The 18,826-nt window shown below is 37.1% G+C and overlaps 3 protein-coding genes across 4 annotated transcripts in view; 1 reads left to right on the top strand and 2 right to left on the bottom strand.

The window, feature by feature from the left end:
* LOC126770590 (protein HGV2) overlaps positions 1–11,233 on the bottom strand; it is a 12,325-nt gene extending 1,092 nt beyond the window's left edge. For both annotated transcript variants that reach the window (XR_007669466.1, XM_050490062.1), the window contains exons 1-9: positions 11,050–11,233; positions 10,180–10,355; positions 9,685–9,782; positions 9,426–9,577; positions 5,464–5,557; positions 4,781–4,906; positions 4,154–4,228; positions 3,698–3,942; positions 1–1,650 (exon numbers count right to left, since the gene is read on the bottom strand). The exon at positions 1–1,650 is cut by the window's left edge. Coding sequence is in view for 1 of the 2 variants with exons in the window: in XM_050490062.1 (XP_050346019.1) it covers positions 1,468–1,650; positions 3,698–3,942; positions 4,154–4,228; positions 4,781–4,906; positions 5,464–5,557; positions 9,426–9,577; positions 9,685–9,782; positions 10,180–10,355 (1,149 nt within the window). In the remaining variant the exon portion in view is untranslated. The remainder of the gene's footprint in view (positions 1,651–3,697; positions 3,943–4,153; positions 4,229–4,780; positions 4,907–5,463; positions 5,558–9,425; positions 9,578–9,684; positions 9,783–10,179; positions 10,356–11,049) is intronic.
* Positions 11,234–11,691: 458 nt separating this feature from the next.
* Positions 11,692–13,188, bottom strand: LOC126770606 (prostaglandin reductase 1-like). The gene is made up of 2 exons (XM_050490083.1): positions 13,060–13,188; positions 11,692–12,780 (listed from the first exon to the last, which is right to left on the bottom strand). The coding sequence occupies exon 2, from the start codon at positions 12,757–12,759 to the stop codon at positions 11,743–11,745; it is 1,017 nt and encodes a 338-aa protein (XP_050346040.1). The 5' UTR covers positions 12,760–12,780; positions 13,060–13,188; the 3' UTR covers positions 11,692–11,742.
* Positions 13,189–14,050: 862 nt separating this feature from the next.
* Positions 14,051–17,433, top strand: LOC126770644 (uncharacterized). Its single transcript, XM_050490150.1, has 4 exons — positions 14,051–14,381; positions 14,850–14,929; positions 15,618–15,780; positions 17,273–17,433. The coding sequence occupies exons 1-4, from the start codon at positions 14,051–14,053 to the stop codon at positions 17,431–17,433; spliced, it is 735 nt and encodes a 244-aa protein (XP_050346107.1).
* Positions 17,434–18,826: the final 1,393 nt, after the last annotated feature.

Below are 18,826 nucleotides of genomic sequence, written 5' to 3'. Positions count from 1 at the left end.
TCCATTGCATTCTTTCATTCATGTCGTTGACCCCGGTTTTAAAGCCAAACGTTGCATTTTACGTGTATCTCTCGATAACATTTCTTAATTTAATTTTCGTCGAATTTAATGTTCAAGAAAGCAAGACCAATAGATCGAACCAAAATTCTCGAATCGGATATTGAATATAAATTAAAGTGAATGTACTTGCCTGGTTAGTCAATTGATATTATATTATTATGTAAAATTAACTTGTAATATAATATATATAGTAGATAGAAAACATCGTCAATTAACATAACTATAGATAACATGAAAACTAAAAACTAATTACGTACAAACAGGAAAATTATTCGTCAACCGAAGAATAATTGATTATTGTTTTTAATCATAAAATTTTAATCTTGTAACTTTATGCAAGGTTGAGGCCGCACTGTGACATCACAGACGTCATACCGTTTAGAATAACAAATATCAAGATATACATTTCTTAATTTCTCTTATAGGAAGATGAGCGTTGAATTGTTATACTATTTTTCGTTAAGTTGTTTTAAATTTTCGTACATTATTTATTTATTAACAATTTTGCAATCATAAATTCAGATCAAAAAATTAATTTCATTCAAATCAGTACAGCACCGTTTCGATTGTCAAATATCAAAGACAGGACAAGAGGGGATAGAACATTGTGTTTTATTAGCAGTGCGGGCTTCATCTTATTCGTATGGAATATCGTGAGATTATTAGTAATTTCTTCAGTTGTTTTAAAATAAATAACAGCGTGGACAGAGGTCGTGATCGATTAGTGACATTTACTTGTATTGTTACATTATTATCGCTATTAGCGTTAAATTAATTGTGTTATTAATTCAAAGATATAAGCGTGTAAAGGTGTACGGATATGCAAGCGATTTTTTGTGCATTTGTGTGTGTGCGAGTTATTTAATTCTAATAAATATTCGTATGAAAATAGTTCTTATTATATTTGTTATCCTCTTTAAAGTGTCAACAACACAGCAACTTTGTGTTATTGTTTACCGAGTGTCCCCCAATTAATGCGTCACATTAATTTGTTTATATCGAAAAGGGAGAATTTGTTGATCTTTTTTACGAATATGCTCTTTGCGGTACATTGTTACAGTAGTATACCAGATGCGACTTATTATTGTATAGTCAGTTTTATCTCATGGACATATTTAAAGCGTATTAAATGGGACACAAGCATAGTTCGATAAAAATTTAAGAATACCTTCAGAGCTCTAAATCGATATAATAAAGTCCTCGCGGTCTTTTTGAAGTCCTTCGAAATATCCTCAATAGTTACGTACGTGTCGTTCGTGTTAAATAGAAAAAAATATTAGAAAATAGTTTTTGTTACAAATAATGTTACAATACAAGTACAGTACAGCTCAATCTCTAACTTAACACAACAAAGAACACGTGACATCTAGCCGTGGTAGCGTCACAGAGTTTCCACCGGCATCACATTCACGTGTTGATCCTCTTGGGCGCCGACGAGTTCTCGTCGCTGTTCTTCCGTTTCCTCTTGATGAGATGTGAGATGTCGGAGGGCGCCGCCTTGGGTGCGGCGGGCTTGCTGGCGCCGGCGCTGGAGCTCGCGGCACCATCACCATTCGACGGACAGAGTGTCTCACGAACCCTTTTAATCATCTGAAATTTTCGACGATACATATATACATACAATACGCTAGAGTGACGGCTCTAGGCGTAAATGTCTAATATAAAAACGATATTTTAGCGAAAAATACGTCTTTTGAAAGTGCAGGGTTTTTTTTTTTATATTCGCCGGGATGGCTCCACCTGATGGTAAGTGGTAGTAAAGTACAAACGCGACGACGGCCAGTACAGACGGGAAAAACGTTCTGCACTAGCCGCATTCGCCTTGCCGGCCCGCAAGATGCCTCTTCACGCCTCGTTTGAAGGAACCCGGTTGCGCGTCGGGCGGTGCGGATAATATTTACAGTTAGATTTCTATAAATTTGCTAATTATTATTATTTATTTAACATAAACTAAAATACAATTTATGAGAACTGAAAGCAACGAGAGCAGCAACCAGAGGACGCTGAAAGAATCTCGCTCTACTTTGATCAACGGTAAAGTAAGGCGCTGGGTCCGTATACTATTGAGCTATTGTGGCCATCTTTTACCAAAGTTTTTGTCAAAGATTTTGATCTATTCAATTTATTTTATAAATATGATATACACGCCTTACATTACTAAAAAATAATTAATCGAAACGCTATTATAACTGAACTTCCTTTGTTATCGTAGTTCTTGTAGTTGCTTTAAATATTCATACATTTTATAAATTATAAGATGGAATTGCCAGTTTGCCGTTGAAGATAAACGTAAGGAAGCCTGTTTATATTGTATGAAATTCAGTCACATTTTTATTTGTATATTGTATCACGAAAATATGATTATTAGTGTATACTAATTCTCTTATGACGTATGTACGTATATAGTATGTGTATACATACTAACATGGATGGCTATACGGCATGACGTCAAAAGTAAAATTTCATGGAAAAGACAGGGATGAATGGAGCGTTTTCTCTCCCACACAATATTCCAAATAAACGGGATATGATCAAGCAAATGATGATGATAAAACAAACATCAATGGCCATTATATAAAGCAATTTCACCACATGGCCATTAATGTGACGAGGACATATGAAATAACACACTAGTTCATTTCAATCAATTTTTATTTAAAAAAAAATCGTGTAAAGCGATACAAAAATGGCCTTGTGGTAGAAACGCTTATTAAAACTAAAACGTAATACAATATAAACTTAAACGCTACGAGTATCGTAAATGCAACATGAGATTCTAAGGCACTAATTACTAACTATTCAATACTGATAATGGACAGTCGAAATACATTATTATCACGATTGGCATAAGGTTCAATTTGGCTTTTTTGAATTTAGGAACTAGGATTACTTATCCTAAGAGTTACTATCTTAAGTCCGGTTACTACATGCAAGAAATGATTTGCATATGGATAATATATATCTATCAGGTGTAATTCAAATTAGTCTAATCCTTATAACAAATGTTCGGTTGTAACTTATATGTGACAAATATAGTTAACGTCTGATGTAATAACGGTTCGTTAAATATAGGAACCAGACATTACTAATTAAGTCTAATGGAATGGCTCATTTCTACAACTAATATGGTATACATTGAAATTTTTTCATTAATAATAATAAATTGAATTGCTTTATTCGATAATAACTGTGCAAAAAATAGAGATCATATTAAATCTATTTGTATATGAATTAAAATTGAGAGATTTTGTCTTCGATATAGATAAGGTGGAAAGTACATTAATTTTAATTTAAACTACATAATTATCTTGGTAATAAAAATGTCATTTATAAAGTAGCATGCTTATTGGCATAACAGTTGAACTATTTGTTGCAATTTCAAAATTAATAGACATATTTGACAATATGTGGTTTGTTTACTACAAACAACAATGGTTCACAGAAATGTCATAATATAGTACAACATTATTATAGAAAATAATACTAGGAGAATGCGACATATACTACACTAGTCGCAAGTTATATTTCAAATGTGTCGTAATTAAGCCTTGACATTAACAAAACACTGATTCTTCTCCTTTAAAATCATGTTCCTAAGCATATTTCTAGTAGCTTCAACGCAATCACACGGTCTTACCTCTGCTTTATAATCCATCATGTCTTGGATTTTCTCTTGGATTTCTGGTAGAAGTCCTTTTAATTCCTTAAGTTCATCTTCAACTGAATAGAATGGGTCAGCTATTGTATATTTCTTAACCGTAGCGTCTTCGGCGACTGCGCTTGGATTTTCTAACGTCTTGATGCGCGATTCTAGAATGTTCGCCGCATTCTTGAAGTGCGTTATGGCGTCCTCGAAATTGGATGCGAGGGAATTGGCGAGACCTGGAAATAATTTATGTTATTTCAAACAACTGAGTATATTATTTTGCAGTCGTATTGATGTCTTTTACGATCGGAAAGAACTCAGGTGCAGAACTTAAGAAGTAAAAGGTTAATATCAATCAAATGGCTACAAGGTTTGTAATTTAAATATCTATAATTATATATAATTTAATGTTTAACACAAATACTGTCAACAGAAAATATAACTTACCAATTTGATAGTGAGTTTCTGCTATACGGCGATCGTCACTTCGATATAATTCCTTTTGGATTTCAAGACAACTGACTGAAACAAAATTTTAAATGTTTAAATAGATGCTCGTATGACATTTAACCTAAACTGGTATATATTTACTGGTGGTATGGCTCTGTGCAAACTCGTCTGGGTAGGTACCACCCACTCATCAAATATTCTACCGCAAAACAGCAGTACTTGGTATTGTTGTGTTCCAGTTTGAAGGGTGAGTGAGCCAGGGTAAGTACAGGCACAAGGGACATAACATCTTTGTACCCAAAGTTGGTGGCGCATTAGTGATGTAAGCGATGGTTAACATTTCTTACAATGCCAATGTCTATGAGCGTTGGTGACCACTTGCCGTGAGGTGTCCTATATGTTCGTCCGCTTTCCTATTCTATAAAAAAACTAACTAGTTGTAAAGTTTTGTGCAACCCTATCTACCTTGTGGCGCTTCGGTGAGTAGTGAGTCGGTTACTCAGTTGTCAACCCAATTACAAGTTATTATTGGGTTAAATTTCATTACTTCGTATTGCCGCGTTGCATATTATGGTAGGGGATGAATAATAATTTAAGGAAAGGTATGGGTTCTGTGTAACTCACCCATGTCCAACACGGCCTTGTCGTAGGTCTCGCTCTCGAGCGCCACCTCCCCCAGCGCGAGGTGCGCGTCGGCGAGCTGCGCGCGCGACTCCGCCCCGCGCTTCTGCAGGATACTGCGCGACAGCTCTGCAACAACAGCCACACCGTACCACTACCGTAATACAGGGTAACGTCGCGAGGGAACTCGTATGTTTTGGACGAAACACAATGTATATATCTATAGGCCACGAAATGATTTTACGCATTGATTTCAGAAAAAAATACTAGTAATAACATAAAAATGAAATGACTAACTTTAATTCATTTACAATTATTCCAGTGCTCTTTCAAAGTTCATTTGAAATCATAATTGTCAATTTTTCATATTTCATCGATCACCGATGCCCGCATCGGAGCAGATGGTCGGCGACAGTAGGAGCTCACGAGGTAAAGGACGCCCCTCAGGTGGTCTTTTAAGTGTGTAAGTTTAGTACTAAATTATGCTATCAGTTGGCGCTACTATCTTCATGAACAGTATACTTTACTTTGTTGCTTATTTTACATTGTTTTTGTCTATTCTTGGTCATAACCATTGTTTGAATAAACCTTTTTCTATAAATTCAATGTGTTGATTGACTTCATCAGAAACACTTTGTCATTCTACAACATACTTTTGAGACATATAATAAGTTACTATTATTTACCAAGCATTTCCCAGGCCAGTTGCAAATTGTCAATGTCCTCTTCATTATCCAAATTAGCGATTGACTCATCATTTTGATCACCATTGGAAGTACCCTGGTAAAAATAAAAATTGTATTATTTTTAATGTCAAAGTCTATATGTCTTGCCGTGGAGTACCGGCTTAGAATAGTACTCCCCCAATCTCATCCCGTGGGTGTCGTAAGAGGCGACTGAGGGACGGGGAAAAGGGGGGATGGGCAGCAGCGTCCCCCCTCCCATAAACATCTTACCCCCCTACTGCGCTCGCCAACACGCCTGCCCAGCGCGGCGAGTATGGGCAAACCCCTCCCTTAATGGCAGATGCGCCCAAAAAAAGGCCCCCAGTTACCGGCAAGCCCGCTAGGCCCGACCAAGGTAGCGGTCGCGGTATCGGCAGGGCAGGGGGTGCTAAGAATCACCGGTTCACGGCAGGCTACCGTATAAAACGACTGAACATGGCAACGTATAATGGACGCTCGATGAGGCTGGACCATCACCTCGCCGAATTAGAAGTAGAGTTAAGTCATATAAACTGGCATATACTGGGGTTATCTGAAGTCCGAAGACAGGGGGAGGACACGATAACTCTAGAGTCCGGTAACTTACTCTACTTCCGCGAAGGTGATAACCTCTCCCAGGGTGGTGTCGGTTTTTTAGTCAAAAAGGATCTCATTAGCAGCATTGTGGAAATCAGTAGTGTGTCGAACCGGGTAGCGTACCTTGTCCTAAAACTCTCCGACAGGTACTCCCTGAAGGTCGTACAGGTATATGCGCCAACTTCGACATACTCTGATGATGTGGTCGAAGCGATGTACGAGGACATCGCAAAGGCCCTCAACGACACCTCGAAGGCCCACTACAATGTTGTTATGGGAGACTTTTATGCTAAAGTGGGAGTACAAGATAGCGGTGAATCGAAAGTCGGACCTTACGGCTTGGGCTGCAGAAATCACAGGGGGCAAATGCTGGTAAACTTTCTCGAAGCGCAGGGGCTTTTTTTGATGAATTCTTTCTTTCAAAAGAAGCCTCAGAGGAGGTGGACCTGGCGAAGCCCCGATAACGTGACAAGGAACGAGATAGACTTTATCATTTCGAATAAAAGGCACATATTTAGAGATGTTTCAGTGATCAACAGGTTTAATACCGGAAGTGATCACCGCTTGGTTCGAGGCACTCTAAATATCAACTTAAAAGCCGAAAGATCGAGAATGATGAGGTCTACTCTCCGACCTACCATGCTCCAAGCTGCTCAAGGCTCCGAAAAGTTCCAAATTGAACTTCAAAATCAATTCACCGCGTTGGAAACCATAAGCAACATTGATGAGAGAACCGACACGCTGGTCAAAATACTGCAAAACACATCCCGCAAGTGTTTTCCGCCACAGAGAAGAGACAACGCACCAAAACTCTCTGCTGAGATAAAACGCTGACGCGACGCGATCTCCGACGCTCCAATACCCGTGCCATCAAGGCTGCGATTGAGCAAAATCGGGGATCGAAAGTGTTCGCTCGCAAGTTTGGGAGGCCGCGTCTGACAAAACTTAAAACTGAAAATGGTGGGGTCGTTACCTCTAGGCCTGAGATTGTCGGAGAAGTAGAGAGGTTTTATGGGCAGTTGTTCTCTTCAAGATCGGATAAACCCGTGGGAATGAGTATTGATGACCAGCGCGCCCCTCTTATGCGCCATTACTCCGAGGAGCTCCCGGTCGTTGACCAAGGCGAGATTAGGGCGGCTCTAGAACAGCTTAAAAACAACAAAGCTCCGGGAGATGACGGAATCACAACAGAGTTGCTTAAGGCAGGCGGGACTCCGGTCCTGAAAGAGCTAGCAAGCCTCTTTAATTCCGTCATCCAACATGGCAAGACCCCGGAAACGTGGAGCGGGAGTGAGGTGGTACTGTTTTTCAAGAAAGGTGATAAAACCCTCTTGAAAAACTACAGACCAATCTCCCTCCTGAGTCACGTGTATAAGCTGTTCTCAAGAGTCGTCACGAACCGTCTCGCCAGACGACTTGACGAGTTCCAGCCCCCAGAGCAAGCCGGCTTTCGATCAGGCTACAGCACCGTGGACCACATCCATACTGTTCGGCAGATTGTGCAGAAGACCGAAGAGTACAATCAGCCGCTGTGTAGCCGGCATTTGTGGACTACGAGAAAGCCTTCGACTCCATCGAAACCTGGGCAGTGCTCGACTCATTGCAGAGATGTCATATCGATTGGAGATATATCGAGGTACTGAGATGTCTGTACAGCGCCGCTACAATGACTGTCCACATCCAGGACTGTAAGACGAAGGCGATCCAACTGCGCAGAGGGGTGAGACAGGGGGATGTAATATCCCCGAAACTGTTCACCAACGCGTTGGAAGACGTTTTCAAAACGCTGGATTGGACTAGGTATGGAGTCAATGTAAACGGCGAGTACATTTCACACCTTCGATTTGCCGACGATATCGTCATCATAGCAGAGTCACTGGAACAACTCACCGAAATGCTGCGTAGCCTAGGCGAGTCTTCCCGGTGTGTCGGTCTCGGTATAAACTTGGACAAGACCAAGGTCATGTTCAATAGGCATGTCGTGCCGGGACCGATATACGTCGAGGGGAAACCTCTCGAAGTTGTTAGTGAATATACCTACCTAGGACAGATAATACAAGTCGGTAGGAACAACTTCGAGAAGGAAGCCGATCGAAGAATTCGCTTGGGATGGGCAGCATTTGGCAACCTTCGTCAAGTCCTCAAGTCGTCTATACCGCAATGTTTGAAGACGAAAGTCTTCAACCAATGCGTCTTACCTGCCATGACATACGGTGCCGAAACGTGGACACTAACTGCGGGACTAGTCCACAAATTCAAAGTCGCTCAGCGTGCTATGGAGCGAGCTATGCTCGGAGTATCTTTGAAGGATAAGATCAGAAATGAGATTATCCGGAAAAGAACCGGAGTCACCGACATAGCTTGCAAAATTAGCAGGCTGAAGTGGCAGTGGGCTGGTCACGTATGTCGTAGGAACGATGGCCGTTGGAGCAGACGAGTCCTAGAGTGGAGACCGCGAATCGGCAAGCGCAGCGTAGGGCGCCCTCCAGCCAGGTGGACCGACGACCTTAAGAAGGTGGCGGGCACCAACTGGATGCGGAAGGCGGAGGACAGGGAGCTTTGGCGCACCTTGGGAGAGGCCTATGTTCAGCAGTGGACAACGATTGGCTGTTGATTGATTGATCTATATGTCAGAAGATAAATTGGTTAATCTGAAACTGTGCCAACTTCTTAACTCCGGTCTGTTACTGGAAATATCTCAACAGACAAATTCAATAAATTTTCTCGACTTGATGTTTAAGCACATGCCCTTAGGATCTGTGGGCTTATAAGCTAGACCAATGAAACAGTGTCATTATTTATAATAAGAAAAATAAGCTATATTTATTTTACATAACTCATTTAAGTTGAAATAATTAACGGGCTTTATTTGTATAATAAAAGTACATATTTAAATATATATATATTCTTATTGACTGCCTCGTTGGTCTAGTGGCTTGATGTAGGGTCGCAGACCCGGAGGTCCTGGGATCAATACCAAGGTCAGGCCAATAAAAAGTTATTGGGTTTTTCTGTCAGAAAATTTTCAGTAGCAGCCTGGAGTAGTTGGAAGTGTGTACACTTCCGTGCCTCAGAAAGCACAAAAAGCTGTTGATCCTGCGCCTGAACTCTTTTCGGTCGTGTCGGATTGCCGTCCCATCGGATTATGAGAGTTAGGGAATAGACAGTGCACCTGTGTTTGCGCATACACTTGTGCACTATAATATCTCCTGCATAGTTGGATAATCGCTTGAGATTGGCTGCCGTGGCCGAAATCGGTCTGAAAGACATTATTATTATATTCTTGTTACTGACAACAGCTATAATTATGTTTGTTATATTAGTGGATAATTATATTAATAACATACTGGCTTTTCCTCAGCTATTTCAGCCGTACTACTTGCAACTTCTTCATCTTTTGTAGTTGATTCGGCTTCATTTTTTTCAACTTTTGCATTTGGCATTTCACTGTCTGGCTCATTTTCTTTTGATTCTCCTTCACCATTTTCACTATTCTCTTCTATAAATATACATTGTACTTGATATGAATCATAAATATATAACTATATGGATACTTTGACTTTCATTAACCAAGTAGTAGTTTTTATCAACAATCAATAGACTTACCTTCATTTTCTTCTTCCTCTTCATTATTAGCTCCTGGAACGCCCTCTCCGAGAACCCCACTTTCTTCCCTCGATAGACCAAGCAAGGCTTTACCATACCTTAAAGGAATATACAAAAGTTATTAACTGTGTAAAGACCTTGTGTCTTTAATATATTTGTTATGAATAAAAAATTTGTAAGTTTTAATTACTTTGATAGTGTTTAGCAAAATTGTTAAAATAAATATCACTGTTAAAACATGCAAATTTACTATTACTAAAATTCATAGTTATTTGCATACAAATAATTTATGAATAAGATTAATTATGCATAAGAACATGAACTATGTAAAATATTTGATCATTATAGTTACATTTGAAAGCAAAATGTAATAATTGATTTGATGTCATATAACAACATTGATCAGTTGTTGTCTTCTGGTATTTATATTTATTGTGTGCTAATGAAATACATATACATAGACTGTATAATATTAAAAAGGATCAGAAACCTTACCATAAATAAGCTTCAGCACATTCGTCAGCTATATCTCCATGAGTTTTAGCTAAAAGCTCACAGGCTTTTGCTAGAGATTCTGTCGCTGCATTGTAGTCTCTCACCGCAAGGTGTCGTCTTCCTGAAGCTAGTAATTCTTCAGCAGATGAAGTGGTTACTTCTGGTACCTCTGCCATCTTTAAATAAATTTGCTTGTAATATAGTTATCACATATATAACTTGGCAATATTTCTGTTTTTTGTCTATTTAATATTCTGGTGGAAGGCTAATTATAATTAGCTAGGTTAATAAATTACGTTATCAAAGCCTAGCTAGGATAGTAGATCTTTGTTTCGTTTAATAGCAATGTTATTTTATATTACCTATTCCAACAACTTAAGTTATAATACCATTGGTCGAAATCTTTGATCAATATCGTCCTAGAATCTAGATCAACTTTATCACATTCTCAAATGTTTAACGCAAAATGAATAAAGTTATTATTGTGACATAAATTTAACAACAATTCGAAATACTATTTACTTTGAGATAAAAGAAACATTGTTAGTTATAGAAACAAAAAATAAAGCTTTTGTATATATGTACGAAAGAATATATAGTGAGGATAAAGAAATAAATCTTACAAAAGCAATTACCGGCAATGTATATTAACGGTCAGTTTGACATTTATACAAATAAATTATAAGAAGCCACGTGCTCATTAACAGTTGTGTACTGTTTTATACATGAGAAACAAAAGGAAAACATCATTTTACGCAATGGTAATATAAATATATACGTGTAATACTTAAAATGTAACTTTCTTGTGTTATACGTTGCAGGTATGGTACGAATTCAACAGATGTTTTATTAGTTTTGTGTTATACTTACTGTATATTATGTAGATTAATACAAGCACTTCAAATATTAAGCCTCAACTACAAGTTTATTATAGAAAGTATGTAATTCTTTGTACAAAATTAGAAGAGTCACCGTATGAATATGAAATTGTAAAATGCATATAACTGCACTGGTACCTATCAAGTATCAGGTATGTGTTGTATCAAGAATGAAGTATCTAATACCAGTGTTACCAGAACAGTATTGCCAGCAAAAAAAACGTAGTTTTCATTGAATTAAAGTACATTTTATTTTTATTATAATGATATTGTATTAAACAGATTTTTGTATGAAACAGAAGCATGTATGTAACAAGCCTACAAAATAATTAATTGTACATTTAGGCATATATTAATTAACTAACTTTTATGAATAGCTTAAATAATTTTGATATTTATATCGGACATTTTAAATCTGTGGTTCATTTAAAATCTATTTTTAAAATCTTCCTAATAAAATATTTACAAGAATATTTCTATTAAATTGTTAAAAAGTAGTAATTGTGTATGGGAAAATCTTAATGTTTTTGATTAGTAGCCTACTAATAATCTATAATAGGTATTAGACAGAGGGCTATAAATGCGTATATAATTGTAATGAAATACAAGACTAATTGTAATAATAATACATACAAAACAATATAATATTTTATTTAATAATTCTATACATTTTCATGTGTGTTTTTTAAACCTTTACCACAGCTTTACCAAAGTTATCTCCAGCCATCATTGCCATAAATGCATCGAAAATTTTATCGAAACCAACTGTTATATGTTCTGGAGTTTTCAATTGTCCACTCTTTATCCAGGTGCTTAATTGGTCAAAAGCTTCGGTCCAACGGTCAAACCAATTCCAAATAACAAACCCTTCGATTTTGAGCTCTTTTAAAACTATAGGTAATTGTATAATGGTTGCTTTAGGTATTTCTGACGGATCTGCATTATATGCGCTAATGCTGCCGCAAACGGCAACTCTCCCTTTTTTATTCATTTGAGCGATAATTGTACTGCTTATTTCACCACCTACATTATCGAAATAACAATCTATACCGTTAGGAGCGGCTGCTTTAAGAGCCGCTTTTATATCGACAGTTTTATAATTTAAAGCTTTATCAAATCCAAGTTCCTTTTCCAACCAATTCACTTTATCATCAGAACCAGCAAAACCTATGACTTTGCAGCCTTTGATTTTAGCGATCTGTCCTACTATCGAACCTACTGCACCTGCAGCACCAGTCACTACTACAGTTTCACCTTTTTTAGGCTTGCAAATATTAAGAAAGGCCAAATATGCCGTCGCTCCAGGCATTCCAAGAGCACCAATGCCTAATGAAGGAGAGAGTCCTTTTAAATCTTGTAATTTATAAAGAATATTGTCAGGTATATCTTTTTCTGTCGCATTCTTAGCGCTTACAATTGTATAATCACACCAGCCTTTATGCGTGACGACTCTGGTCCCTACTGGATAGTTTGGTTCCAACGATTCTTGAACTATTCCGACTTGGAAACTAAATTGATCGTAAGGTATCTTATTCATCTTATTGTATGCTCGTATATACGGGTCGACGCTGATCCATTCGGCTTTAAGCAAAATCTCCCCATTCTTTAGTGAAGGCAGATCGTATTCCACTATCTCGTAATCAGAAATTTTAGGGATTCCATCGAAGTATTTTTTTACAACGTATTTTCTTGCTTTGACCATGGTGATTATATCTTGTGATTACTGTAAACATATGTTAAATAATAAAATTAATAATGATAAAGATTGATGGTATTCGAATTAAAAAATCAATATTGCACAATGTTTTTCTCTAGGTAGGTATGCCTAAAATATTATAGTGTATTTTGTATTAACAGCATCAATATTTAACCCAAATTTAAAATATCTGAACATATATGAATTATTAATCTGTAATATTACAATAGGTTAGGTTTACACAACACTGAGTTTACAGAATAATGAAAAACTAATATTTTATTTTACGCATATAATTTTACGTACTTAGATTCCTTATAATGTTAAAATACACTACACAAGTCACTTCTCAGACGGTCTAACAACGTATGTGGTTAATTTCGTAAAGGAAATATTTATATTGACGATTGTCATTCATTAGCATTTAGCACTCGAGTACACACTTAAGATATATATAGATATACATAAGCCGTTAAAACCAACTTGTCGATAAATTAACTTTAAGGTTATTTCATACAGAAATTAATTAAATTAATTAACTTTACAAATACGTGAGTAGGTAAATCAAAAAATAAATACAGAAATTACAAAAAATATATCAATAAGTAAAACGTACTGTTTTATTATAGATACTTCGAGAGCGAATTAGTCATACTCATAACATTCGAGAAGTTATAGTACATCGCATAAGAGTAGTTACGAGTTGCGTAATAGCATTCTTCTTCCAATGAGTAGTCGTTTTTTTTTATAAATTGTTATATGTTTTTTTTGCCGTTTGCCGTGTGCATAATTAATCATGAAACTTGTTTATTTTTAAGATAATATAAATTATAATGAATAGTGGAATTTACAGATTTGAAAATGTATCTTATTAAATAAAGCTTATTAAACAACAATTTCTAAAACTGTATTATTTTTTCAACTAAAACTAATTTATTAAATTATGTTTACATAATAATTATGATGATTTTGGTGATTGTGATGCTGCTTGGTAATAAAAGCGCAGGCATATTAAAATATCAATAATACAAATTAAAGATAAGATACACCAATTCACGGACGACATGTCTGTGGAGATACAAATAAAAGAGAACAAAATATGATAATAATTATACAGAAGACCGTAAGAAGTTTATAAATACTCTTTGCAGAAGAAGAATTTTTTTAGTCTGTATTCTATAACAATAAATTTGCATTTCATCAATAGTCGAAATATAGCAGTGACAATATTTATTTTAATAAATTATTTATGTAGCATAAGACTATTTGAATAAGCAACAAAATAGTATAATTAATTATGGCTACCGGAGATTCTGCTAGCGTATCAAAGCAAATGACATATTCGAGATCTGGGGTACCTATAATAGGCGGTCTGATAGATTACATGGATACCAGTCTGGAATACTTGAGGTGTAAATCGTTTGCCAGAGCCGAGTCACTAAATTCCAAAAGCTCTAGAACAAGACTATCCGCTTCTTTTATGGCACTAGTTTGTCTCTTATTGGGTTTGGCTTGTAACATGAAATTCGAAGTAGTGACATTCGACGAAGAACCTTTAACAAATGACTTGCATTTTGTCTTGATGAGTAAAGACGATAAACTTTATATTGATGATATAGACGTTTCTAGTAAGTCTTGTTCAATTAATAATTGTATATATATGTTATTATGTATGTAAATTATATTTAAAGATTTATATAAAACTTGTAACCTGGCAGCAGATGTTAGGTATAAAAAAGTATGTCCTTCCTTGGGGCTATAGAATGTTGAGTTCATATTAAAATACAAAGGTTTGCATTGCCTATTTATATAAAAAACTCCGTGCAATTCAGTAAACGTAAGTCTATAAATATATATCATATTTTATATGAGACTAGATTGTATATGAAAAATTATACAATTCCTACTTAGTGATGAGAAATCTAACGGCCTTATTTATAAATGTTGCTTAGTGGCTGTTTAGTTAAACAATGTTTTCTGCCATTATTGATTTGATATTCGAAAGAAGAAGACGATTCATTGTTTAACTAATCATACACTAAAAACGTGTTAATATTTAAAGCATAATTTTTTTATAATATTTTCTCATTTTTAAGGAGTGATGCTGTGTATTGAGGCATCTGATACTCTTGTATTACTAATCAGTACGCTTCTCATATGGAATTCATCTAACGTGGTAATTTTCTCTAAATCGTACTTTTTAATGTGAACTTGTAGTAAATAAATAAGTAAAGTAACCTGTAGGGCTCCTACCGTTGGTTGAAGGCCTCCTCTCCTAAGTAGGAGAAGGTTTGGAGCTATTTCACCGCGCTGCTCCAATGCGGGTTATAAACATAAAATTAAGCACAGGAAAACTCAATGGTGCTTGTCTGGATTTGATATCGCAATAATCGGTTAAGATTTACCCATTCCACCCATCGGTTAAGATTTAAACCATTCAGATTGAGAAAAAAATATCTTATTAATGTTTGCCTATTACTCCGTATGTTATATCCAACGTATAGTCGTGTCAGCTTTTATAATATTTAACATAAATTTAATATGCAAATGGGCCACCAGATGGTAAGTTGTCACCACGGCCCATATATATAAGGAATTATTATTATATTTATATATAGAAGGTTATTATTTCTTACCAATCTTCTTCTTCTTCACCAACCTTCGAAACTAAGATGTTATGTCCCTTGTGCATGTAGTTTTACTGGCTTACATATAACACCGGTACACAACATTACTTTCTATTGTTGTTTTTCGATATAATATACGATGAGTGAGTGGTACCCACCCAAATGGTCTTGCACAAAGCCCTACCACCAAGTATAGCTAATAAAGTGTAACTATGTTAAGTTACTTTTAATCTTCAGCGTTCTCCACTTAGTGAGTATCTATTCCTACCATGGTTGGGAGCGAGTCTACGTGGGCTCTTTCTGCGTCAAGCGCCAACTGTTGGAGCATTATTATATGTTGTGGCGGTTATTAATGGCAACGTGAATTCTTTGTTTCTGACAGCGTTTTCCTTTCTCTTTTGTAAGTTTTGGATCGTTACTTTAAAAGTTTACTTCTGTTAGAACTAGCGATGACAATATCCTAAGGGGCGGGATCGGACCAGCGATTTTTAAATCGCTTGGCGGCCCATTAACCATTGCGTTATTGACGCTTCAAATTTTTGTTTTCGTTTTGTCCTCATCATTATTCAATCCGTTCATTTGAGTGACAATTTGAGCTTTATTATAATTTTAAACGAACGCGTGAATCTTAAAGAATCACAATGGGTCAAACCCAGGCAAGCACCACTATATTTTCATATGCTTAATTCTTGTTTATAATTCATCTCGTGCTCGGCGATGAATGAAAACATCGTAAGGAAACCGGCGTGTGTCTAATTTCTCTAAATTCTACCACATGTGTATCCACCAACCCGTTTTCGAGCATCGTGGTGCAACTCAAAGGGAGAGGCGGCCTTAGCCCAGCAGTGGAACATCAGCGTCACTCTCCCTGAAGGTGTCAGCATCGTCTGTTATACAGACGACACGTTGGTGCTGGCAACGGGGGAGAATTTTAAGAGAACCAAAGAGCTCGCCGAGCATGGGGTGAACATTGTCGTCGAAAAGATCTGCTAGTTGGGCCTTTGGATCGCGTCCCATAAGACGGAGGCGCTATGGTTCCATAAACTGCCAAGGAGCAGGGAACCGCCTGACTCGCACGTCCGCGTTGGTGACTCATACGTCCAGCTGGCCAGATACATGAAATATCTGGGCCTCACACTGGATGGTCGCTGGGGCTTCGAGGAGCACTTCGAGTGCCTAGCCCCCCGGATCGAGAAGGTAGCGGGTGCCATGCACAGACTGCTGCCTAGTCTCGGGGGACCGAGGGAGGAAGTTCGCCGTCTCTATGCCGGTGTCGTGCGATCTATGGCCCTCTACGGGGTAGCCGTTTCGTCTCACAGACTATCGGGCGTCTGCTGCTGCAGGACTAAGATACAAAGTTCGCAGCGGAGAGTGGCCATCCGCATAGTGCGGGGATATCGCACGATATCCTACGAGGCGGCAAACGTCCCCGCTCAGCATACGTTGGAAGTGTGCACCGCGTGGAGTGCGGAGAGGGAGATCCTGGTCCGTGAATTCGGACAAGACCTGTCCCTGAGAGCAATCGAGTCGGCGATGCTTCGCAGGGAATCGGCGTGGAGGGCCGTAGCCTCCTTTTGTGAGACCGTCATGGTTCAGAAGGAGACGGTGGAGCGGGAACGAGAAAGGGCCGATCCTGCTCGGCAGAGACGACGACGGCGTCGTCTCGGCCCTCCCATAGCCCAGACGCCCGGGGCTTAAAAGATATCAGATGCGTTATATCAACACGATCCCGCAGCCTCTCTGATCCGTGCTGAGGACGGCCATCGCAGTGGTTTTAGTGGGTAAGAATCCCACATAACCCGGTTCCACCCCCATAGGACCCGGGTACCTTTCTGAAGGTTTCCACTGCGAGAAAAAAAAAGCAGTGGAACATCACAGGATTTTACTTTTAGTGTTGGAAGCACGTCTTTGGCTAGAAGTTGCTCGGATGGTGCGCATACGATGGGAGAGGCGTGACAATCTTGATGTGTCCCGAGACATACAAAACGAAGTCGAGACACTTTGGAGTAACGAAGATGTACAGAGTGTAGAAGTTGGGAACTATGTATATTGACAAATTAGTTTTATAAACAAATATCCGGTTGAAATAATAAATTTATAGTTTGTCATTAAAATTTTTTTCGAAGAAAATATGTTCATTACTTTTGGATACATTAATGTTTTTCATTATACTTATCACTATTGATATAAATATATCTATCATACATTGATAAAGTGTTTAGTCAGTCTATTATTTTAATCAATAATTTGGTCTCATATTTCATATATTTAATATAAGAAACACTCCTTAAATTTAACTTTGTTTCACATATCATCGTATACATCTTTTGTAAAAAAATTTAAACGCATTAATTGAGAACGTACGCACCTCAACTACCGTATGGTGGCAGGGAAATAATTCACTAGAAAAATTATTCCCAAGTTGCGGGCAGTTGATAAGTTGCGCTTACATGGGCTAAGAAAATTTCTCAACTATGAGCAATACTCGTCAATTTATTGTTACCTGACAAAATATTGCATGTACGGCAACAGCAGCAAACATTAATTTGGCAAAATTTGCAACTTTTTTAAGTGTTTACAAATTTTGAGCATAAAAAGAAATAGAAGCTATCGGTTTATCCCCAATGTGTGCTATTCCATTTCACGTGGTTGGAGTACTGCATAACAGCAGTATTTCCCTATTATTTCGAACTTTTTTAATCATCCATACATTATCATGTTGCGGATCGAATAATTTTCCAATAAAACCTGAGTAGGGTAGGGTAGTCTATTAATATTATTGATATAATATATATATATATATATATATACATATCTTATACATCTATATATATGTGTCTAATACTGCTATAGCAGTATTTTAGGGGCAGAAGTGTCTGTGTGAACAAATAGGAAAATACTGTCTTTGAGATTGAGTGCTTAGCGTGTTTCAGTCAAAAATAGCCCGTGTACGCACACCGTAAGGCAGGTGACGCTGAAAATCAAACTCAATTCGTTTTTATGCAATTTATTGACTGGGCTGACTCTTAATAAATGCGTTGATGTAATAACTACAAATAATAAGCATACATCACCTATCAGTTGTTAACAATGTTTTGAAATTGCTAGTACCTATCTCGTAAAGGTTATCATGGTTTTTGTTATTTTCTCCAAGCTATCATTTTAACACTTCTTTATTGATATTTAAAAAAAAACTCTGTAATTTATAAATATTTTTTATTATATTACTATTTATTTACAAAAGTAAAAATATTAATCAAAAGTATAAAGCGATAAGTAAGTATAACTAAGGATAAATTAATTGTATGAAAAACCTGTGTATATTCCGATAACTAAATTATACAGACCAGCGTCTACGCTTATTACTAATGGTAACAATCAATTATATTGATGGCAAGAGGATTAATGGACCCTCTCTTAGTATATATAAATATTATTTGATAAAT

Source organism: Nymphalis io, chromosome 9 (assembly GCF_905147045.1).
Source record: "Nymphalis io chromosome 9, ilAglIoxx1.1, whole genome shotgun sequence".
Classification (NCBI taxonomy): Eukaryota; Metazoa; Arthropoda; class Insecta; order Lepidoptera; family Nymphalidae; genus Nymphalis; species Nymphalis io.
The sequence above is the reverse complement of the archived record's forward strand: the minus strand, read 5'-3'. Positions and strand labels throughout refer to the sequence as shown.

What these genes read in the sequence shown, in the direction of transcription:
- LOC126770644 (XM_050490150.1), top strand. Translation starts at nt 14,051, where the DNA reads ATGGCTACCGGAGATTCTGCTAGCGTATCAAAGCAAATGACATATTCG. An exon ending in TATGGAATTCATCTAACGTG is followed by an intron (nt 14,930 to 15,617) that starts GTAATTTTCTCT and finishes TTTAATCTTCAG; the next exon opens with CGTTCTCCACTTAGTGAGTA. An exon ending in AGCGTTTTCCTTTCTCTTTT is followed by an intron (nt 15,781 to 17,272) that starts GTAAGTTTTGGA and finishes TTTTACTTTTAG; the next exon opens with TGTTGGAAGCACGTCTTTGG.
- LOC126770606 (XM_050490083.1), bottom strand. Translation starts at nt 12,759, where the DNA reads ATGGTCAAAGCAAGAAAATACGTTGTAAAAAAATACTTCGATGGAATC.